Here is a 25610-nt window from a genome sequence, read left to right on the forward strand (position 1 = left end):
CTTTTCTACAAACATAAGAGCAACTCCGTATTGATTTATTTACATTTCCTTAATTGCTAGTGAGTTCGCTGTTCTTCATATCTTGGCTATTTATATTTCTTATTTTATCCAAGATTTTATGCATTTTTCATTTTAAATTTGGTTTATCATTATATTTAACAACTATTTTGCCACACTTGTTTTTTATTTTTAAAAAATTATATGGAATATTTAAATTTTTGAATCTGAAGGTGTCATTTTTGTCTGCATGATTTGCTCATGTGGGGACATGCTTAGGAAGACTTTTTTCTCACACAAAAAATTATCTAAAAGTAAGCCTATATTTTCTTCTATGTTTTTGTTTCTTTTCTTTTTATTTAAATAGGCATTAAAAGCTCATTTTAGTTACTGTTGTAAGGTAAGGAATTCAATTACCTTTGCCGAGTTTGGTAAGCTGTGTCAACACCATTTATTGACAAATTCACCTTTTCTACGCTGATTTGATATGGTCCAGAGACAGACTCATAATTTGTCTCTCTTTCTCCCCTCCAGATCCTGCTACTGCATTCTTCACTTCACATCTATTGTAAACTTTTTAAAGCACTAACGTGATATTTCACTGTTCTGCCTCAATAGCTTTCTATCACTTCTAAGATACAGGCCAAATTCTTTACACACCCTTTAGAATTCTGCCTTGATCAGACCCTTCCTGGTCTTCTTTGATTTATTACAACCTGTTCTGTTTCTTCATGCTTCAGAGATTTCCTATGCCATTCATTTGGGTAGATCACTCTTCCTATTCTTACTCACTTATTTAACTCCTATTAATCATTTAGGTCTTAGCACGAACATCTTCTTCCAGACCAGGGTAGACAACGCTGCAATGAGCTCTTATAGTTCTCATAACACTTTGTTCTTCAAATAACTTATCACCATTATAATTGTCCAGCTATGTGATTAGTTATTTAGTACTTCAAACTAGACTACAAACTACATAAACACAGAGTATGTGTTTTATCCCAGAATGTGGCACGATGCCAAGTACACAGAGGTCTTTGTGATAACTACTCAATGAACATTTGTTAAAGAAGTATACTATTGTATGACTTTTTCAAGGGAATTTTGTGACCGTGGGTGAAGATTTTTCTTTAACATCAGAACTTGAAACCCAATGATATCTGCTTTTTTCAATACCTCTGGTATATCACATTATAACTATCTTAATTTGTTCCTTTCAGGTAACACAAAGTCAATGAATAAAACAAATTACTCTCCGGTGACTGAATTTGTGTTCCTGGGACTTTCTGCCTCTAGACCAGTGCAGCATCTCCTCCTCGCCTTCTCTACGGTGTTTATGTCACAATTGTTCTGGGAAACCTCTCTGTTGTGTTTACAGTGGTCTTTGATCCTCGTTTATATTCCCCCATGTATTTCCTTTTAGCCAATCTCTCATTTATTGATTTGTGCTTTTCTACCGTAACGGTTCCTAAGATGATTTGTGACCTGTATTCTGGGCACAAAACCATATCCTTCCAGGGGTGTGTAATCCAGATATTTGTCCTTCATGTCCTGGGTGGATCTGAGATGGTACTGCTCATCACCATGGCCGTGGACCGATATGTGGCCATATGTAAGCCCCTCCACTACCTGACGATAATGAGTCCACAGATGTGCATTTTGCTTCTGTCTGGTGCCTGGGCTATTGGCCTCACTCACTCAGTTGCCCAGTCAGCTTTTGCTGTTCATTTGCCTTTTTGTGGTCCCAATGAGATAGATAGCTTTTACTATGACCTTCCACGGTTTATCAAACTTGCCTGCACAGACATTCACAGAATGGAATTCATGGTTACTGCCAACAGTGGGTTCATTTCCATGGGCACCTTCTTCTTATTGATTATCTCCTATATCTTTATGCTGGTCACTGTACGGAAACACTCTTCGGGGAGTTTATCCAAGGCCCTTTCTACTCTTTTGGCTCATATCACTGTGGTGGTTTTGTTCTTTGGACCATGCATCTTTGTTTACATGTGGCCATTTCCCACAGTGCCAGTGGATAAATTTCTTGCCATTTTGGACTTTATGATTACACCCATCCTCAATCCTATCATCTATACACTGAGGAACAAGGACATGAAGATGGCAATGAGGAGACTGAGTATTCAACTCCTGAGTTTGAGGAAGATCTCCTAAATAACTCACAAGAGCGCAAGTTACTTTGTGCATTTATTTTCAAACTGCTTCAAGCGACACTAATGCTTAAATAATTATGCAAAATTTGGGGCTTTTTTTATGAAATCATAATTTTATAATATTCAGAATAGATCACTGATTACAAGGTTACATTGAATTATCAAGATAATTCTCTATTTAACAAGTTTGTTTGACAAATAATACAAAGTTCCAGGAAACATTTATGGGGAGTTGTTGAAGAGCATAGATTTCAAACTGAAAATCTGACCTCAGACATCAGACTGTCTAAATTCAATTAATCCATTGAATTCAATTTATTCAACTTATTAAATATCTTAGAGCTAATATACTCAAACTTTTGATGGAACTATATTTTTATATTTTTTGAAAGACAAAAAATGTATGAGAGAGGATTTAAAACCTGGGGAAAAAAAGAACAGAGTGGGAGAACTGAAGTAGACAGAAAATAGATAAGATAGTTTCATAAGGGAAGATTGCCATATGGTGGGAGGGAGAACAAGAAAAAGAACCTCAAAGATAGTATGTTTCTTGTATTTGGCCTGTGGCTACTAGTCTCACCTTTGCTTGTCTCAATTCCATTGGACTCAAGACATAACCAGATGGCCGTGGCAGGGAAATTTATATATACATATGTCACTTTTTGCCGAATTTTTGAAATTATGACTTAATGTCTATGACTTAATCACTCAATGAATTTTCTTTAAGTATTAAATAGATGTTGGTCTGGTCATTTCATGGCTGGTATTATTATTATCCAACAACTACTCTGTCCAAATTGTTTGCTGACAATTTTGCTCTAGTAACTTGTCTTGTATAACTCTTTCCTTGCTTGAGGCATGGGGCCCAAGGATGTGTGTGTGTGTGTGTGTGTGTGTGTGTGTGTGTGTGAATAATCTGTAGAAATTGTGAAACTAATTTACTTATATTTTGCTTTGATAACTAGGGGATTGAGCCAAATTCATTGCTAAATTGTGAAAGGACTCTATGTCCTGAGTATATGTAATGCAAAATTCTCTCTAGATGATACAATAAGTAATATTTTATATTTTTCCTGCTTATGATTATTTTGTTGCTTAATATTTGTATTCATAGTGAATTCTTCTTAGGTACATTAAATTAAAAGGGACAAATATGAAGCCAGATTTCTGCTTGAGGAATTTGCCACATTTATGAAGCTAGCAGGAGAAGGGAGAAGATGACTAAAGTTCTAATCTCAAAAATTCTGAAGGGCAAAACTGAATCACCTGAAATCGCTCAGGCTGAGGAGAAAGAGATGCGCTATAATCATAAACAAAACTGGAAGGGATATATCTAAAGAATAGGCACAAACCAGAAGTGCATTGAGTCTTATAGAAACTACAGTCTAAATTCAAATAGGCTCGGCACTTGATTGGATTGAGGTGATAACACTTGAATCTTTATGCTGCATGGAGGAGAAGGTAAATAGTTTCTGGAGGAACATATCAAGTCAGAGCTATATGATCTTTTACACACAATGTCTAACATACATAAAATAATTACGGAATATGCAGAGAAACAGGGATATGTGATTCATAATTAAGAGGAAAATAGTTAAAAGAAGCAGACCACAGATGGCTCAGTTGTTGAAATTACTAAAGAATATAAAATAACTCATATATTTAAAAAAGACATTAAAAAGTTGAAAAAATGGAAAAAAATGAAGAATTTCATCAGAGAAATGGAATATCTAATAAAGAACCAAATGATATTTTAGAACTAAAAAACAAATATATGTAATTATGAATTTAAGCAGACTTAAAAACAGACGGGACACAGCAGAAGAAAATATCAGTGAGTTCAAAGACAAGTCAATAGACATTAGCCTAACTGATGTACAGAGCTAGAAAAGAATAAAGAGTTAGAGCATATGTATATATGTATATCTCTGATTTATATGTCTATGTGTATATATAGGTCTACATATATAGAGAGAGAGACACAGAGAGAAATAGTAATTATTTTATTTAAGGGTTTATGCCTCAGACTTTCTATTGAGAATGTTACAAAGTACGCAGGACCATGTTATCTCTAAAAAGTAATATGAAATTTGAAGTACATCTGGCTCCACGGATTTCAGACAAGGGGATGTAACCTTGTATACATTTTTGAGGCATGGAGTAGGAAGAATTTTTAAGTAAATTTTGTTATATATAGTCATGAACAATTCACAAACGTTGTACATAATCTAATTGCTTGCGGGCCATCTGAACACTGTGGTGAGGTAAATGGTAACATGCTAAAACTGGACTTTTTGACCTACCTTCATACCACTTTTCCCCTATTTTTGTCTGGTATAGATAATGAATCCCCAACCCATTTATAAATAGAAAGAGAAGAAGCAAAATCTCCAAAGTTTGTTAGTACATTTTCTTTGTATTTAACATATATCTTCTAAAGACAAGTACACTGTTTCACAAATAGCTAAAACATAATGTTAAAGGAACAACACTCTCTCCAGATTATAACCGTAATCAGGTTTTTTTCTGAGTGTGATGGGGAATACTTAATGATTATCTTTATGCTGTTTATCCAGATAAGATAGCTAGAATCTTAACTAATTGATAGACTAATTTGTCCATTTGTAAAAATAAAGATAGCAATATTCAAAGGACTGACTTATTGACAAAAACTTAGAGAAGATCTATATGAAATGCTTTGCTCAAAGAAATGCTTAGCATAATAGAAAATTTCAGAATGTGGTGCTGGTTGTTGAAGTAGCAGCATGAATATAAATAATAAGAACATTGCTATTAATTTCAAGCCATCCTTGAGCACAGCCAAAATCTTAATCATAAAGACTGGCCAAATTTCCCAGACAGAAAATCATTTCGAATTCAATGATCAATAAATGATTGTGTAATATAATAGAATTGCCACAAAATTTATATCTGAAGATACAAATGATTTCCATATGTGAATAGGAGAACATTTTCCAGTCCCAAGTAATCAGACAGCTGTGGCTAATTTAGGCAGTGTCCACTGGATATTCTGATAATGTGAGATCTTAAAATACCCACAGAAATCCATATGCTAACATTGTAGTCTCTTCACAGCATTTCTAATCTCTTTGTTTCTTAGAGTGTAAATGGCTGGATTTTGGAGAGGTGTAATGACTGCATAAAATACAGCAAGAAAATTGTCCACCCAGGTGATGCTGAGTGGCCAAAGATGAGTGAAAATGCAAGCCTCAAAGAATAACACCACCACTGCAATGTGGGCTGTGCAGAGGGAGAGAGCCTTGGATGCCCCATCCTTAGAGTGAAAGCGGACTGTAAACAGAATATAAGAGGAAGAGATCAGCAACAGAATGAAGCAGATGGTTGCCAGTACTCCACTATTAGCATTTATCAACATTTCTAGAATATGGCTGTCCATGCAGGCTAGCTTGATCACCAATGTTATATCACAGAAAAAGCTATCCAGTTCCCTGGATCCACAAAAGGGCAGCTTTATAATCACAGCTCATTGCCTTATTGAATGCACAAAGCCAGTGATCCATGATGTCATCACTAACTCAATGCAGATTTATCTGTTCATGATGCTGGAGTCATGGAGTGACTTGGCCACATATCGGTTGTAGGCCATTGATACAAGCAGCACCATCTCGCCTGCTCCAAAGAAATGTCCAAGGAAAATCTGACACATGCAGCCTCCAAAGGAGATGGTCTTGTTTTCCTTGAGGAAGTCTGTGATCATTTTAGGTGTAGTGACTGAGGAAAAGCAGAAGTCAATGAAGGAAAGTTTGCCTAACAGGATGCACATAGGAGAGCGGAGATGAAGGTCAGCAATGATTAGCTCAATGAAGATATTGCCTAAAAAAGTGATCCAATAAAGAGAAAAAAATATCAGTAGGAGGAAGGCCTGGAGCACCCATGAATTACAATGCCCAAGAATAATAAATTCAGACAGTGCAGACTGGTTTACTTCTATTTAGTCCAATTTGTTCTAAATTCATCTGAAGAAAAGACATGAAAAATTAGATTTTCTGAATAAATAATATGTGAACCAAGAGGATTTCTTATACATTGCTGATAGAAATCTACACTGATGTAATCACCTTGGGGAAAAGTTTTCCTTTATCTTGTAAAGTTCAATATTCAAGCATTCTATAGCCCAGTAATTTCACTTCCATTTACATACCCAAGATAAACTCTTGTGTATATATATATATATATATGACGAGAAATTTACAATATTACCCATAAATGGGACAATGGAATATTATTCAGAAACATAACAAATAAAGTACAACTATATGATATAAAGGCATCTTAGTAAGATATAAAAATGAAGGGGGGAAAAAAGTCCAAAATGGATCCACTCGGCATAATTTTAATAAGATGAAAAGCGATAGAAAAATGACAGTATACATTGCAGGAACTTGTATAAATGATAAAACTATGTCCAGAAAGAGAAGATGTAAGATGTGAGTAAGCTCAAGTGGTGGGAGGCCAGGGGTCAGCATGAGGATGAGCACATAAGCAGTTGTATGTTATTATCAATTGCTTAGACCCTGCATTAGGTCATGTTTGCATGGGTATAATTTTATTATTAAATAAACAAACAAAAACACAAAATGGGCATGGAAAAATGGTGAGAGTATGCTATGAATCAGAAACCATGACTAATTCAATTCTGTGGACCTGAGGTAAAATAGCATGTTTTTTATGTGACATTTTATTATTTAGGGGCAGTATGGTAGAAAAATAGTTTCTATATGTAAATTTGAAAGACTGAAACAATATTTAGTATATTATTGAAGATTAATATTATTTTGTTAATGAATAAATTAATGAATCAATAATCAGTTAAAAAGAGATATTAACACTAATCTTGACAAAATGACAAAGCTTTTTCACCCACAAACATAGTTAACTAAGTACAAGAGTTGATAAACTGATCAAGGAGAAGGTGGTTGACAATCAGTGAAAGAATAAATGTTCCAGGCATAAAGAAAAAATAAATTGTCAGCATCAGGAAGAAATATTTTTTGTTCATGATTCTCAAAGCTTACGAAACCTGTAAGAAAGTACTCAAAGCCTGAGGTCTACCTCAGCCACAGTGAATCCTGAGGTTTAGTCATGAATATTTAACTCTAAAATGTGTTTGAAAGCTCTTTGCCAGACATGATCTAGGAACATAGAACCCACAATCTGTGTTGTTTCTGATTCAAAACAAGATGGCTTCTGAGAAACTAAAATATGGGAATCTCTGCATGGATTAAAATGATCCAAAGTCTGTGTTTAATTCTGGTAGAGAGACTATGCATCAAGTTACATGAGAAAAAGATTTTTCGTGTTACAAATGAGAAGGTCCTTGGGACCTGAGACTCTGGCTATACATTTTTAGTTATGTAAATCCCTCCATCTCCAACATGTCCGTAGGAAACCATTTCCAATTAGACTCGTATGCCTTAGCCTGAGAAGCCATGATTTTTTAAATATGGTATGTTCTCCCTGAGAATCTTTGGAGAAGACATTCTTTTGTGAGAGCAGAGTAAATGGCACATACAAACTAATTAGATTTCTTATCAACAAGTTAGAGAAACTTTGCCTTTAAACCAGTCATTTTTGCTATTGAATTTAATTACTTAAAAAATCTAACAATTCTACTAAGCTGCAAAATAGGTATATACTCTTTCTCTCTCTCCCTTTTTGTTGTTTTTTCCCTCTCTTCTCCCACATTCCCTTCTCCTTCTCTTTCCTTCTGTTTCTTTTTTTTCCCCCTTTACTTCCTCCTCCTCCACCTTCTTCTTATAAATTTCTCGATCTCAAGGGCTTTGCCACAATGGGTCAGTTGTCTCCAACAGCCATTACCAATTCCTGACAACTAGTGTTCGTAGCCCTCTGTCAAGTCTGAGAACGAGCTATATAGCTTTTTTTTTCATTTTCTATATAACTCAGAGCTATGCTAAACTCTTTTAATCACTGTTTCATAACCATAATAACAATCATATAAATTTTACTGCTGAAGCAACACAGTTAATAGAGGATCTATTAGCGTTAACTTCTGGAAAGAATGTTAGTTTAGCGAAGGATTTGGTTTGGTTGAGAATAAATGTGATTTCTATGAATCAAGAAAAAGTAATAAAACTCAAAGAATGCATGTCCTATTAAAAGGTAATAAACATAAAAAGAAATATAAATGGCCAAGAGCTGTATGAAAAATATTCTCTGTACCTTTAGTAATTCTATTATTGCTCTTGGCACTAATCACTTCAGGTTTTCCCCTAATTTAGTCTAGGTTTACCCTCACTGTTGTCTATAATTAAAGTTGTTGTTGATGTTGTTGTTTAAATCCACTGGAGTTATCAGATACTGTGGATGAAAATAAGAATAGAATTAGAAAATACTAGATGTAGGAGGAGCTTTTAATTTTTTCTCATATAGTCAACAAGAATTTATTGAATATGTTCTTGCTGCATATTCTGATCACTTTTGGGCACTGAGATGAAAATGAAATAGACTCCAGATCCTGTAGGTTATACCAAAGAAGTAAAAGCTTATGCCTGCTTTCTCACTTGCTTTAGAAGTTGTTAATATTATTTTAGCTGAGTTATGAAAGATAGAATATTACTACTTAAATAATTATATAATAGCCATATTAATAATACTGTTATAGTTAATTTTCAAGCATGTCCTAGGCAAGAGAGGTAAATCTCCAGATTCCAAGAGTATAACTGTAAAATCGAATGACTTAAAGTAGAACTCACCAAGGAGAATCAAAACTTAGGGGAAAAAACAAAAAAACAGGAAATAAGACAATTCTCCTTTTTTTTAAGCTGTTAATTTCAGGGTCATGTGAAAACTAATTCCCTCCGTCTCTCTCTCTGCCTCCCTAACTCTCTCTCTCTGAAAACCTTCATGTGTTAGAAACTTTCGCTCACCTTGTCTAACTTAATCTTCACAATAACCCCATGAAATAGGTCTTATTATTCTCAGGTCAACTCTCAGTTTAACCTGTTAGAAGTCTCAGTACTGAGAAATAGCATGACTGGGATGCAGACACAATGTCTCTGACTCCAGTCCTTCTGTCATACATCATTCTGCATCTCTTTCTGTTCAGTTCCAAGAGCCTAATTATATTTACTTGGTAACTGTCGACTGTTAGAGCTTTTGAGAGATTTGCCTCCATATTTTGTTTCTTCTTGAGCTAAATCATTGACAATCAATTTTCTCCATGTTTGGGTGTTTCTGTTAATTACAGTTACACATCTCTGCCTGGAAAAGTCTCTTAACCCAGGAAAACTATAGACCCTGATGGTTGTGGCACTGTGAGAACGTGAATACTTCCTCAACCAGGGCATTAGGGAGCTGTGAGACAGAATAGAAGGCATTCTTTTTGAAGGGTAGGGAATCCAGAAATCCCAAGATGTGGCTGTGAGAAGAATCCCTTGATATTTCTCGAAGCTATGCAGCAATTCCAAACGACCCCGATTAGTATGTATGGAAATATGGTATTAAAACATTGTGAAATTCTCTTAAATGTGATAGTGGAAAGGAATTAAGAGAGAAGCTAAGAATGTACACAGTATAGGCTATATCTTCTTACTGGAGAGACACCATATTTGATCATATTTTTTTCCATGGATAAAGCATTGTCCATATTCTAGCTAGAATCCGAAATAAAATCATATTGCAGCAAAACAAATAATCTGTTTCTTTGTGACTAGTGTTTAAGGGAGAGTATGAGGCATATGTCCACTGCAGAGGGTAGCCTCTGGAGTAGGAAACTTTGAAGCTAGCTATGCAATGTTCCTTTCGGACTCCTTAATTTCTGAGTTTCTCTGAATTGAGAATATCACCTGAAAGTGTGCCTTTTGTCAAAGTCAAAGACAGACCTGGTGAGTACAGTTATAAAAGTTCCAATGATGGAAGTTAAGCACAGTTTTATTTGTTTTGTGTGTGTGTGTGTGGCAGGGGGAAAGATTGGCCCTGAGCTAATATCTGTGCCGATCTTCCTCTATTTTATGTGGGACGCTGCCACAGCATGGTTTGACGAGTGGTGTTAGGTCCACACCCAGGATCCAAGCCCATGAATCCTGGGCCACCAAAGCAGAGCCCACAAACTTAACAACTACACCACCAGGCTGGCACCTAAGCACAGTTTTAAAACATTTCTTTGGTTCACTTTTTTTAAAAAAGAAAAAAGAACATTATTTCAGAACTAAGTTGCCATTTCTAGTCCCAGCAGAAGCAAATGACTTGGGTAAATGGGAAGAGGATGATCAGCAGAGGAAGATGAGCTAGTCACTGACGTGTGCCAAGTGTGCCTGTAACAGATCAGGCAGCCTTCAACTGCTAGTTTTGTGGAGCTTAAATGGAGAATAGGGAAACATTTGAAAGTTTCAAAATTTTCTGTTGTTACTTGAGCAATGCTCATTAAGTAAAAATTAGCATTATTAATATTCTTCTAAATAGAAAAAAATAGAAGCATACTTTTACTTTCATTTACAAAGTATTATGTAAATTCAGTATTATTGATTAAGATTTCAACACTTTATAGGTTTGAGAGGGAAATAAGATAGTCTGTCACTATCAGCCCTTTCTTATTATTTTCTTCACCAGAAAAAAAAAACCTGTGCACATTTTAGTGGTTATTGCTTCAGTTTCCTTTACATGCAATTACATAATTATATGTGCACAGTTTTATGTATATTTGGAGGAGTCTTGTTTGCTTTTGAATATATACAATAAGGAAGAGTACTTTAAATTCTAATTTATTCAAAATCAGCTTATGGTTAAATATCTTTAGTTATCACCAGACAAAGCCAATGTATGAAGCAAATTACCTTGAAGTGTCTGAATTTGTGTTCCTGGGACTTTCAACCTCTAGACCAGTGCAGCATTTCCTCCTTGCCTTGTCTACAGTGTTTGAAACCTTGTTGTGTTTGCAGTGACCTCTGATCCTCATTTACACTCCCCCATGTACTTCTTTTTAGCCAATCTCTATTTATTGATCAGTGTCTATCTACCTTAACAGTGCCTAAGATGGCTTCTGACCTGTACTCTGGGCACAAAAGCATATCCTTCCAGGGATGTGTCATCCAGATATTTATCCTTCATGTCCTGAGTGGATCTCAGATGGTGCTGCTCATCACCATGGCGTTGGACCAATATGTAGCTATTTGTAAGCCTCTCCACTATCTGACTGTCATGAGCCCACAGATGTGCATTTCACTTCTATCTGGTGTCTGAAGTATTGGCCTCATTCATTGTGCGGTCCAGTTAGCTTTTGTTGTCCATTTGCATTTTTGTGGTCCTAATGAAATAGATAGCTGTCATCTTCCTCAATTTATTAAATTTGCCTACATAGACACCTACAGTATGAGATTCATGGTTACTGCCAACGACAGGTTCATTTCCACAGGCACCTTTTTCTTGATGATTATCTCCTATATTTTCATCCTGGTCACGGTGTGGACATGCTCCTCAGGTGGTTTGTCCAAGGTCCTCTATACTCTGTCAACTCACATCACTGTGGTGGTTTTGTCTTTGGACCATGCATTGCTGTTTACATGTGGCCATACCCCACAGTATCAGTGGATAAATTTCTTGCCATTTTGGACCTTATGATTTTACCCATCCTCAATCCTGACATCTATACACTGAGGGACAAGGCTGTGAAGATGGCAATGAGGAAACTGTGATGCCTTCTGTAAGCACTACTGTAAACACAAATGTTTAAAATATTATACCATCTTGAGACAATTTATTGTTATTAGTTCAACAGCTCAGAAAACCTTAGTTTATTCTATGTTAATGACCAATAATTTGATCATAGATTTAATTATTTATCTATAGGATATTTTATATAGTTTTAAGTTTTTAAAATATAGGAAATACACATTGTGTGACCTATATTTTGAATAGTCCATAGAACCTCTTAATTTTTTTATGATTTAAAGACCAGAGTCCTATATTTCCAGATCTACCAGTGTATATTGATATTTTCCTCTGTAACTGGTTTGAAAAATTCTCATGTAAAGAAAATGATTGGTTTTGTCACAAGTATTTTTGGCCAGGCAATGCTAGATCACTTTCCATGTTGATTCAAGTTTGCTGTAGCTTCTTTTCCTTCCTTTACTCTGTTACTTATGTTAAAGAATGTGCTTAGCTATATGAATACATTTTTAAAAGAAATTTAATTTCTTTTTCAGATTAAATATTGTCTGATATTCACATATGCATAAAACAATAAAAAGAAGAAATAAACAATTATTAGTATTTTGGTTACTGTTTTAGGATGTGGTCATTAAGAGGGCAAGATTATGTCTTTTTCCTTCAGCTTTACTTTTAACTATTCCCTTCAAATGTGTACTGACGGTAAAATGATATCAATTGGTTAGTAACATTCAGTCAAAGAGACCTGGGCTAGGATTGAAAAAATGTTGAATTAAAGAGAGAAAATTCAGATGTAATCTTATCCAACAATGGATCCAATGCAGCACTGGACACCACTCCATGTTCAAGCACCAAGCCTGAGCTTTTAGACTTACAGGGAGCTCAAGCCACACAAAGGAACACAATATCTTTTGGAAAGCTTGCTTTGTTGAAATTGTATTTTTCAATTGTATTTTTAAACTGAGATGGAATTTTCTTCCCTATATATTTCATATAGTACTCCTCATTTGTAATCTGAATTATGCAGAATAAAATATCTTCCATAGTGTCTCCTCATTTCATATTTGAAAATAAAAATAATGCTATGTATCTTCTGGTTTTATGTTAAACATTTTTTCTGAAGCTAAACATATTAATCTTAAATCATTTTAGGCAAAATTCCCCATTTTGAAAATTTTACAAAAAAAATTTTTTTGTGGGACAACCTGGAATATCAGTTTAACTTTTTATTAAAATCTGTTTCTGTTCTGTTCCCTAACCCTAAGGAACCTGGACCTAAGTTGACGATGATTGCAGCCATAAACCCCAACCCTAACCCTTAGGAATGTGAACCTAAGTTGATACTGATTCCAGCCATGAGGCAGTGAAAATCATATAATAATATTCCATCATAAATGAAATTTCATTAGACTTGCAATTCAAGACATAACAGAACATCTGAGTCATAAATTCAAAATCTCTGATGAAATTAACAAAAAAATATGGAAATAAAAAATAAGAGCCGACTTAAATCCAGTACAAAATTTGAACAATGTCATTTCAGAAATGAAAAATAAATTACTAAGTATGCAAAGGAGAATAGAATGGACAAAATTACAGTGAAAGATACAGAGAATAAAGACGAAAGGAACCAGGAAATGAAACCTAATTAGAGACAGAAGTAAAAGAGTTTTGGAGAGAAGGTTATATAGGACCAGGCAAATGATATTCAACATTTGCATAATTTGAAAATGAGGCATTATAATGGAACTCATATTTCAAGCTTTTATTAGTGTTTCAGAAATAAAAGACTGGAATCTACATAAGTGAAACAACTTGTAGTGAACTTGGGAAAACTGACCCCAAATGGTTAATTCTAAGACATACCTCAGTAAAATTATTAGATATCTAAAATATAGTATCTTCTGAGCCTCATATCAAAAAAGCCCAGTAACCTAAATAAGAAAGAAAATCAGGTTGACATCTTCTTCATGATAGCATACAAATAAAGACAACAATGGAATCACATTTTTAAAAGCCTCAAGGAAATACAATGTGAGATAAAAATGTCTTATACTGCCAATTTATCCTTCAAGTATATCAGGATTAAAGAAAAATAGTTTTAAGTATGCAAACTTTTGTGAAATGTGTATATATGCACTTCCTGAAGAAATCTAGATGACCTCCATGCAATTAAGGTCTATGTGGGGACCCTTCAACAATCCTGATACTTAGAATTTAATATATTGTATTATAGATTTAGAACTTAAACAAAAGAGAGGGTACTCATGAAAGAATAGTAATTGTTAACTCTCTGATAAATTTAACAATTTTAATGGAGAAAGGATAGAAAAACAAAAGAGTAGAAAAATGTGTTGATTTTCCCATCAGCAATAGGTAGGAGTCAAAAAAACTAATAAACTCAAAAAACGGAAGTCCAATTTTTTTAAGTGAAGAAACTAAGCACATTACAGAAAGATAGACACTGAAACAAATGATAAAATTTTATGACAAAGCAATATAAAAATAAATTTTAAAAAATTAAAAAAACAATATTGTGATAGATGTGTTAATAATAACACAAAACAAAGCAAAACAACAACTAAAATAGGACAGATCTGTTAACAGGCATTGACAGACCATATTCAATCTGACAGGTCAAGTGGAAAATATAATAAGTGAAAATAAAAATATTTATGGGCCGGCCCATGACCCAGTGTTTCAGTACAACACGCTCTGCTTTGGCAACCTGAGTTTGGTTCCCAGGCAAAGACATACACCATTTGTTGGTGACCATGCTGGGTCAGTGACCCACAAACAAAATAGAGGAAGATTGGCACAGATGTTAGCTCAAGGCAAACCTTCTTCAGCAAAAAAATAAATAAATAAATAATATAATCATAGTAGCTAGATATTCTGGTTATATGGATATATATCGGATTTTGTACCTCAGTAATAGAATTCACTTTTTCAGGTGTACATGTAACTTCACACATCAGCAATTGGTTGTTTAGTATCTAGTTCCTTTCATGAAGGAGAACACTTCCTGAAGGTAGATGAGAGTTTTAAGCCTGAACTTGACTCAGTGTCTGGTGTGTAATTGGGTGCTTTCAGTAGGGATTCAGTGAGAGCTTATTGAATAAATGAATGTTTAAAAACACCTTGTGCCTGATAGTGAAAATTTTTAAAAATTGCACCACTGGAAATCAACTGAAATCTTTTAACGCTTCTAAGCCACTTAATTTTAACTTTTCCTTTTATGTAACAACAAAATGAATAAATAGAGAAAATTAATCTATGGTATGTAAATTTGTATTCCTGGACCTTTTTAACTTTTGGTCATGCAGGACTTCTTATTTGTCTTTTCCATTTTTCATAACATTTCCATCACTCAAAAGAAATCTCAGGGGCCGGCCCCGTGGCCGAGTGGTTGAGTTCACGCACTCTGCTCCAGGTGGCCCAGTGTTTCGTCGGTTCGAATCCTGGGCGCAGACATGGCACTGCTCAGCCAGTCGTGCTGAGGCAGTGTCCCACATGCCACAACTAGAAGGACCCACAAGTAAGAATATACAACTATGTACTGGGGGGCTTTGGGGAGAAAAGGGAAAAAAATAAAATCTTTGGGAAAAAAAAGAAATCTCATGCCTGTTAACAGCTGATCCCAATTTCTTTCTCCTCTCATCCCCTGGCACCCTGGCACATTCACTTTCTGTCTCTATGGATTTGATAATTCTGGACATTTCATACAAATGGAATCTTATATTATGTGGCCTTTTATGTGTCTGGTTTCTTTCACTTAGCATGTTTTCAAACTTTATTCATATTGTAGCATGTGTCAAAATTTCATTCCTTTTCTGTGGCTGAATAATTTCTATCATATGGATATACCGCATTTTGTTTATCCGTTCATGGGTCGATGGACATTTGGGTTGTCTCTGCCTTTTGGCTACTGTGAATAGCACATCTCCAAAGAATTTGTGCGTAAGTTTTCATTTGAACACCTGTTTTCAATTCTTTAGAGTAGAAATACTGGGTCACATGATAACTTTATGTTTAGCATTTTGAGTAACTGTCAAACTGTTTTCCAAAGTGGTTGCACCATTTGTGTTCCCACCACAAGTGTATGAGCAATTCAACTTCTCCACATCCTCACCAACACTTGTCATTTTGTCTCATTTTATTATTCTTTATTATGGTTGGTCTAGGTGGGCATTAAATGATATCTCATTGTGGTTTTGATTTGCATCCTCCTAATGACGATTAATGTTGAAAATCTTTTCACATGCTTCTTTGTTGTCCACTTGTATATTTTCTCGAGAAAAATGACTATTAAAATCAGTTGTTCATTCTTAAGTTGGTTGTCTTTTTATTGTTGAGTTAAGATTTCTTTACATATTTTGCATACTAGACCTGTATTAGTTTTCTAGAGCTGCCATAACAAATTACCACACATTTGATGGTTTAAAATAACAGAGATTTATTCTCTCACAGTTTTGGAGGCTAGAAATATGAATTCTATGTGTTGGCAGGGCTGTGTTCCCTCCTAAGCTTTAAGGAAGAATCCTTCCTTGCCGCTTCCAGCATCTGATGGCTCCAGGTGTTACTTGGCTTGTAATTGCATAGCTCCAATGCCTAGTTCCATCTTTATGTGAACTTCTCCTCTGTATTCTTATCTTTTCTTCTGTCTCTTATTAGGACACTTGTTATTGGATTTAGGGTCCACCCCAATTCTCCAGGATGATGTCATCTCAAGATTCTTATTACATTTACAAAGACTCATTTTACAAATAAGATCACATTAACAGTTTCAGGAGTTATGATATAGATATATCTTTTTGAGGCCACCAGTCAACCCACTATAAGACCTTTGTTAGGTACATGATTTACAAGTATTTTCTCTTATCCGTAGGTTTTATTTTCACTTTCTTGTTTGTTTCCTTTGACATACAAAAGATTTTGGTTTTGATGAAATACAATTTATCTATTTTTTCTTTTTTTGATTGTGGTTTTGGTGTTGTTTAAAGAAACCATTGCTTACAATAAATAAATAAAAGAACAGCAAATAATAAATAAATCTGTTCCCTGGGCATGTAATATATATTTCTAGAATGATACCATTTGGATTTTTTTTTCATTCATGGGCTGGGGAAACAGAAAATGAGAAGGATGGTGGTATGAGATGTGGCTGGCAGACAGAAACCATATTATGCACAGCTCTTAGATCTTGGAAAACATCACATTTTGAATTTTATCCTGACGATAATGGATAGCCTTTGCAAGCTTTTGTAGTATGTGTTGATTATGTGTAAGACACTGTTAAACATTTCGCAAAAATTATGCATTTTATCCTTAACACATCATGAGAATGAGATAGTATTTTACATAAACTGACTTAGAGAAGTTATGCTTCCTCTAAAAAATACTGGCATCAATGACTGCCTTCTTTTCATAGGTCTGAATTTCAAGCCCATGGGCTCCTTCTCTAAGCTTCTATTAGTTTTAATAATGTCAGACTCTTCCCCTTATACCTCCAGCCCCAGAGCTGGTACTTTGTTTTTTCAGTAACTTTTTTAATGATCCGTTAATGTTTTTAAAAGTTTATCATTTTCAGTTCCTCACAGTTCTTTAGTTCTTCAGATTCCAGTTGTTAGAGTTAACCATCTCTAAATAATATTATTTTATTAAAATAAAAAGTACAGTTTCTGTTCCTAATTCAGAAATTTGTAACACAATTTCTCCCAGGAAACAGATCCTTGAATATGAGGTTTTGGAACTGGCTTTGTCTTGTCCTTGGGAATGAACACAGTGTTGAACTCCTTACCGATGTGAAATGGGATGCTAGGAATTCCATTACCAGCAAGCAGTGGCATCATGAATAATTAATTGTGTTGGTTATACTAAACTAGCACCTGAAGCAAGCAACTATTGTACTTGACCATTTTGTTACTAATGATGATTATAAGGAGCGTGATGTGTGATGGATTTGTCTGAATGCTTACAGAAAGGAATAACAAGTTCAGATCTTTAAATGTTTATTTCAAGCTATAGTCTGAGAACTGGAATAATCCTATGGCAGCTCTTATATAATATCTTGTTTATTGTAGTTAAGATGTAATCTTTCTGAAATTAGACACAAAATTTAATTTTGTTGGTTGGAGAATTACAATTTGATTTGTGAAATTAAGGACATTGTTTAATAAGGAATGGGGGCATATTTGGAATTAAACATGCACACAATCTTTCACACCTCTAAAGATGTGTGTAATTTTTTTTTTAAATGCTGAATTCCTAGGTATTTCTCCTAGCTAAGAGCAGCCTAATTTTCAGGCAGTGTTTGTTCAAAGGCTGTGCTTATATCTCTGTTCTCATCAACCTTCACTCTTCATTAGAACTATGTGTGGCTTGGGAGATGCTTTCAAGGTTGACTGTAATCTCAGGAGTGTTCTTCTTGGCTAGTTCTCTCTGACAAATTTCTGGCTTCCCTGCTGTTTTGCTTGTAGATACCATTATGATGGAAATTCCAACACTCTATTAACTGCTCTGTACTGAGAAATCCATGTTTTTTGACAATGTCCTTAGTTATGGAATTCTCCATGCTGTGTTCCAAATGAAATCAACCACCTCAGACAGAGCTGCATGGCCTTCTGTCTTTAAAGCCTGTCTCTCTCCCTGATCAGAAACTTTGCACCACTGCATAGGAGTTAGAGCAGAAGATCTTGGTTATAATACTTTCCATTTCCATCAATATATTCCACATTTCTTTTTTACTTTAGGCTAAACAATTTTGAACTCTTTCAAGGGTTCCTCACATAATACGATTCTAAGTTTCCTTACTGTCCTTGAGTGAACTTCAGATTCTATGCCCTAAGTTTGATATTCCAAATATAACACGACCAGCACAGAGTCATAAAAGATGAGAAGAGAAGGAAGGAAAAGAAAGGAGTATAAGGAATCTGAGTGAAGGGGACTTTTTTCCTCTAAATAACCACAGCAGTCATGATTTAGAAAATAATCAAACAATCTAGCTCTGCATTACTATGTGGAATCAAGTAGGAGGACCATGGATATCTTTACTTTGCAAATATTTCTTTTCAGTATTACATTGAGAGCAGTTTTGATGTTAATATAATAAGCGAACTATCTGTGATTGTCTCATGGAGGCATCCTTATACTAGTATTTATTAACTTGAAGGTATACATCCACCTGTAGAGTTAACAAACTTGAAAGTATTTAAAAGGCTACATATAAATATATTTATAGTTATATCTTTATAATCTTTATTATAGAGATACAATTCATAAACCACAAAATTCATCCATTTTTCGTGATATATTCTGCAGAAATCTGGATCATCTTGGTGATGTCAGCATCACGGAGGAGTGAGTTATTCCATTTGTCTCTCCCCTCTAAGTATAACTAAATAGACGTTCATTAACCAGCAGAGAATTTCCTGCACAAAGCAACAGGATGTCTGAGAGATCCACACAGCCATGCATCTGAAGGTGGGTGGACTGGAGCCCTGGGAGGCAATGGAAATAGATGAGGTTATCACTCCCCCTCACCAGTGGCAGTGAGCCAAGTCGTGGATCCTCACACAGTGGTTGGCACAACCGTAGAGGAGGCAGGTGCAGGCCAGCCCACATGACTGCTTTTGAAGTGATCGCCCTGCCTGTGGGAGAGCACACTGTGCTGCAGCAGCCCCACCTAAGGGAATGCTCTACACCAAGTGGTGGCAGCTTAGCATGTGCGAAGGCTCTTGCCCAGTGAGCACGGTGCAGGCAAGAAGGTGCCCTGGCTGTGCAGAAGGCACTCTGCCTGCAGTGCACAGCAGCCCAAGGGTCCACTGAGTGGTAGCTCAGCCCCTGCATAAGTGCACCTTCCACCTAGCACAGCAGCTCAGCCAGTCCCCTGAAGAGCGCAATGGGCCCTACCTATGGGAGAGTGACCCACCTGCAGAGAACAGAGGTCCCTCTTACAGTGCACAACCCACTGCCCAGTGCAGAGACCCTGCCCATGTGAGCACAACCTGCAGAGCAACTGCAGCCAACCTGCGCAAACACAGAGCAACCTTACCTGCACAGCATCCAGCAGGTGGGTTGGGTTCAAAAAGCACAGTTCCTACTCCCCCACCCCCAACAGTGGCAGATGGAATCTGTGACCTAATACTACCACAAATGTGCCAGCAAAGGATCAATTCATCAACCATGAGGAACTACAGTAACACTTCAGAGCAGAAGGAAAATGACAAGTCTCCAGAAACAAATCCTGAAGTCACAGGAACTGACCATCTAAGTGACAGAGAATTCAAAATAATTATCATGAAGAAACTCAGTGAGTTACAAGAAAACTCAGAAAGACAATTCAGTGAGCTCAGGAATAAAATGAATGAACAGATTGAATACCTCACCAAAGATATTGAAGCTCTTAAAAAAAACCCAGAAATTCTGGATATGAAGAACACAATTAATGAGATAAAAAATAATCTAGAAAGCATAAACAATACAACTGATGTTATGTAAGAGGGAATTAGTGACTTAGAGAAGAGAAATATATAAATGCTTCAGGTAGAGGAGGAGAGAGAACTAAGACTTTAAAAAATAAAGAAATTTTTCAAGAAATATCCAACTCAATTAGGAAAAATAATATGAGGATTATAGGTATTCCAAAAGGAGCACAGAGCTTGTTCAAAGAAATAATAGCTGAGAAGTTCCCAAAACTGGGGAAGCAACTGGACTTACAAGTATATGAAACCAACAGAACTCCTAATTGCATGAGTGCAAAAAGACTTTCTCCAAAGCATATAATATTAAAATTGACAAAAATTCAGTGGCAAAGAAAAAATATTAAGGACAGCAAGGCAGAAGAAAATAACCTACAAAGGAACCCCTATCAGGCTCTCAGTGGATTTCTCAGCAGAATAATTATAGGATAGGAGAGAATGGAATAATATATTCAAAATACTGAAAGACAAAAACTACCAGGCAAGAATACTCTATCTAGCTAAACTATCCTTCATATATGATGTTATGAGTATTTGAATGGAAAAATTGGCCTCTATGTATTCATTAAAATATATTTGTTGAGTGTTTGTTGTATATTAACCACTGTACTAGGTACCGCAGTTTCAAGAATTAACGAAGTAAGGCATAGCCCTTGACATGTCAGGACTTACACAAACTGTTAATAATAACTTAAAGCATAAATATTAGCCCTTGAGATAGAGATAACCAAGAGAAATATCATTAGGCTTTACCTTTTATTTTTACTTTTACTAAGTTAATGGAAACCAAACACAGAGTAACCTTCACACTTGCTCCCTGTGTACCTTACCACCGTTATTTCCTTCTCTCTCTTGTTCCCCTGCTACTTCCCTTAAGTATTTGGGTAGGAAGCTAAGTTAAAGAAAAAATAATAATTCTGTTGCCTCTTGAAAAGAGGTTAAGTGAAAGGTTTGAGGGAAAGAGGCAATGTTACAGAAATACTTTCTAAATGGACATAAAAGGAAATTCAAGAAAAGTTTATTAAGATGCTATCCATCAGGATGGATGTGTAACTCTGTTGAATGAACTTCAGGTTCTCATTTAACATACTTAAAGGCATAGGGAGACTGATTAGATAATTCTCTCATAAAAGAGGGACATTAAGTTTAGAGAAATATTTCATAATGCTCTACTGGTTGATTAATAAATGTTGAAATTCCTTGAATTATATTAACCCTATTCCTGCACTTGGAGACAGGCATAACATCTAGATATAAACTGAATATGTAGAATTTTCAACCTATTTTACAAGGTCAATGTATTCTCAATTTGAAGTGCTTACAGTGAGGTTTCTGGGCATTAACTATTTCCCTTGGAGTGCATGTAGTAGCTTCTGAATCTCTTCATAGCACTTTTTATGTCTTTATTTCTCAAAGTATAAATGGCTGGATTTAGGAGAGGTGTAATAACAGAGTAAAATACAGCAAGAAACTTGTCCACCCATGTGATACTGAATGGCCACACATAGATGAAGATGCAGGGCCCAAAGAAGAGCACCACCACTGTTATGTGGGCAGCACAGGTGGAGAGGGCCTTAGACGCACCTGTTTTAGAGCTTTGGTGGACAATGAGAAGAATGTATGTGTACGATATCAGCAACAACACAAAGTAGGTCATAGCCAGAACCCCACTATCAGCATTCATTAATATTCCCAAGTTATAGGAATCCATGCAGGCAAGCTTGATTACCAGTGGTATATCACAGAAGAAGCTGTCAAGTTCCCTGGGGCCACAGAAAGGCAACTGCATAATCACAATCATTTGACTCATGGCATGCACAAAGCCAATGGTCCAGGAAGTCGCCACCAGCCCAATGCATTTTTCCAGGCTCATAATGGTTGAATAGTGGAGTGGCTTGCAGATGGCCACATAGCGGTCGTAGGCCATTACCACCAATAGCCCCATCTCACTCCCTCCAAAAATATGCACAAAGAAGATCTGGCACATGCAGCCTCCAAAGGAAATAGTCTTGTTTTCCCTGAGAAAGTCTGTGAGCATCTTAGGCATAGTGACTGAAGAAAGCCACATATCAATAAAGGACAGGTTAGCCAACGAGAAGCACATGGGGGAATGGAGATGGGGGTCAGTGATGGTTAAGATCGTGATGAGAATATTTCCACATATGATGATCAGGTAAAGCATAAAAAATATCATTAAGAATAAGACCTGCATATTCCACGAGTGGCAAAGTCCCAGAAGCATAAATTCCGACACTACAGACAGATTTCCTTTATCCATTTTATTCGGTATGTCCTCAAAAATAATCTAGAGAGAAGGATAGATTGCCAGTTAGTGGGATGGGAAAGGGTATTTAATTTTTAGAATTTGGTTGAAATTCTATTTCATTGAAATTTACATTTCATTGAAAATTAGCATCTATATCTGAAAGAGAAAAGTATAACTGGGAAGACAAATCTTGGTAAAAATATTCATGGTATGCCCCAAAGAGAAGCTAAATGCCTAAGATTAATTTCCCAAGAAGCAGAGTCTGGGATGGGATTCTTATGCAAATACTTAGTTGAGACAGTATTTTCTCAAGAAGGGAGTGAGGAAAGCAGGACAGCAAAAGGAAAGCCTAAGAAAAGATTATAGTGTCACCTGGAAACTAGGATTGGTCTACCACTTCAATAAAAAGAATCTGGGTGAGACACCACCGACAACCATTACACTAAATAACTAAAATTTAAGTCATCTAATTAGGAAGATAATGAAGAATAGATATTGAAATCCAGAGCAAATGATATAGCATAAAATTATAGTTTCTCTGTATTATACATAATGATTCCTTGAAGCCTCATCTGAACATCTTTTATAAGACATCATAAAACTAAATTTTCAGCTTATTACTCCAAAATATATGTTGAGACAACCTTTAGGAAAGAAGCTATATAGAAAGCCATATAATAAATACCTGGGCATGATAATTTGATATAAAATCAACCACATAATTTGTCACTGATTAAGATCGCAATTAAATGGAATTTATTAAGTAAACTAAATGTATTAGGAAAAGATGTCAGTGGAGAGTTATGTGACAAAAGGATTAACCAAAGTGGAAGATAACTTGAGCTCAGATTCTGACTTGAACTCTGAACAGAAACTCCTTATGAGTCAAGCTTATCAATACAAGATGTTTACCTTCAATTATATCAGTTGATGCTAGGAAATCCCTAGCTTTTGAAATATTGCCATAAAAGTATAAATATATATTTTTACAGACATGTATAAGCAAAGTACATCTTTGACTATTAGTGCTGAGTGAACATGAAGTTAAAACTGTAGAGATTGCCAATTATTTACCTCTAAATATACTAATGATATTATTTATATTCATCCTTAAGTAAATTGAGAATTTCTCTAAAGCCAGACGGCAGAAAGATAGTTGCCTATTTTACTTCCCTCTTTTTAATTTCTTTCTCTTACCTTTGTTTTATTTTTTCTGTGTCTCATCCTCTTTTACTCTTTGAAATCCCAAGGGTGGTGCCAAGGAAAGCAGGTGAACAACGAAAACAATTACCTCTCATGAGCACTAGTTTCTCCTTCCCTTATGCTGAGAACTCAGCAGCATAGATTAAAGATGGAAAGAAAGGTCTTCCTAAAGAAATTAGGTAAAGCACACATTTGCTGTGGAAAAAGGGACATGTGATAATAGTCTCACAACTTACAAATAAACATACCCTCCATAATACAGATTTGTTTAATTTCTAAAGAAAATATCCTGATATTATACCCAATAGACTTACGTCCCCTGAGAAACTTGAACAATTTGACCTTACCTTGAAAGTTAATTTTTGTCAAAACAAACTTTCCAGGACTAGTTTTCAATAACTAGTTCTGTATCTGTTGGGATAAATGACATAGACAATAGCTAATAGCAAAAGCAGGATTTCAACTGTGTTTGAGACAGGAATCTGCTAAAAGATGAATATGTATATTTCTAGGAAACAATTTACCAATAAAAAATCATAATGTTTTTCATCAGTTTTGAAATTGTTAATATTTTATAATATTGGTGGATTAATTATATTACTTAATATTAATGCCATATTTAGGACAATTAGTAGGATAACCATGAACTTTTTAACTAGTCAGATCTGGTCTGAAATCTAACTCTATTACTTGTTGACCTTTTGACCTTTAAATCCATTTTGTTTTCATTTCCTCCTCTGTAAAAAGACAGCATTTGGTCTAATAGACTTTTTGAGAAGATAGATCAGAAAATATACAGGGGGCTGGCCTGGTGGCTTAGCGGTTAAGTTTGGGCACTCTGCTTTGGCGGCCCAAGGTTCACCGGTTTGGATCCCAGCACAAACCTTCACACGGCTCATCAAGCCGTGCTGTTGCAGCATCCCACATACAAAATAGAGGACGGTTGGCACAGATGTTAGGTCAGGGCAATCTTCCTCACCAAAAAAGAAAAAAGAAAAAAATGAAAATATGCAGAAAGTACACAAATTTTTCTGGTATATAGCGCATGTTTAATAAATATTAGTAGTTTCCCTTCTTTATTCACTAAAATGCAATTTAAAGCAGTACAATTTCCAAAGCTTACTAGCAATACTCTTAGTGAATTTACCATCTGTAAGCAAAATATATAGAATTGTTTTTCTTTAAATTACTAACCTTACATTTTCTCTAAATTAACGAGCATAAGTTTGGCAATCCTATAGGATGTACAGACGCAAAAAAAGTACGAGACATGCTGCTAGCTTTCCAGTAGCTTAACAATTTTTTCATCTTTCACTTCTACTTTTGTCCAAGAGGCGTATTAATATTTTAAGAAGAGCTACAAGAAGCAATAGGGCATTCTATTAAAGCACCTTTGGGATTCTTACCTTTGGAATTCAAAGAGAATTTTCACAAAAGTGGGTAATGATAACTTTGAGATTAGCGAATGTGAAAAACTAGGGAAAGGAGACACATTGTGCTACTCTTTTAGAAGTATTAAAATATAGCAACACGTTTTTCATCCCCTTTTAGATGAAATGCCCTTCCATTAAGATTTTTTAATAATAATAACCCTAAATCTGTGACTTTTATTTCTACAAGGAGAAACTTGGGCTCAGAGAATTTCACCAATTGCCTGAGATACACACTGGGCCAGGCGCTCAGGGAGGTAGTCCTAGTTCCTTCCACTAGCTCGAGTTGCCTTCCTGTTTTCTCTGGTTATGATTTTAATCCTATTTCTGTAGTAATTGAGTTCTATATCACTTCTCATTGGATCTATAACACTTTTTACTTCTAATTTTATGTTAA

At 35.5% G+C, this 25610-nt stretch overlaps 2 protein-coding genes and 2 pseudogenes across 2 annotated transcripts; 2 read left to right on the forward strand and 2 right to left on the reverse strand.

Annotated features, from left to right (window-relative positions):
* Window positions 1–1231: 1231 nt before the first annotated feature.
* LOC124236376 (olfactory receptor 4F15-like) lies at window positions 1232–2169 on the forward strand. The gene is given in 2 exon segments (XM_046655346.1): window positions 1232–1328; window positions 1331–2169. Coding segments are annotated over 2 exon segments (936 nt in total).
* Window positions 2170–5241: 3072 nt separating this feature from the next.
* On the reverse strand, window positions 5242–6141 carry LOC124235118 (olfactory receptor 4K1-like; annotated as a pseudogene).
* A 4843-nt stretch (window positions 6142–10984) lies between these two features.
* Window positions 10985–11860, forward strand: LOC124234856 (olfactory receptor 4F15-like; annotated as a pseudogene).
* A 9793-nt stretch (window positions 11861–21653) lies between these two features.
* LOC124236439 (olfactory receptor 4K14-like) lies at window positions 21654–22592 on the reverse strand. Its single transcript, XM_046655447.1, has one exon. It carries the CDS (start codon window positions 22590–22592, stop codon window positions 21654–21656), a length of 939 nt encoding a protein of 312 aa, XP_046511403.1.
* Between the last annotated feature and the right edge of the window lie 3018 nt (window positions 22593–25610).

Source organism: Equus quagga, chromosome 2, assembly GCF_021613505.1.
Source record: "Equus quagga isolate Etosha38 chromosome 2, UCLA_HA_Equagga_1.0, whole genome shotgun sequence".
Classification (NCBI taxonomy): Eukaryota; Metazoa; Chordata; class Mammalia; order Perissodactyla; family Equidae; genus Equus; species Equus quagga.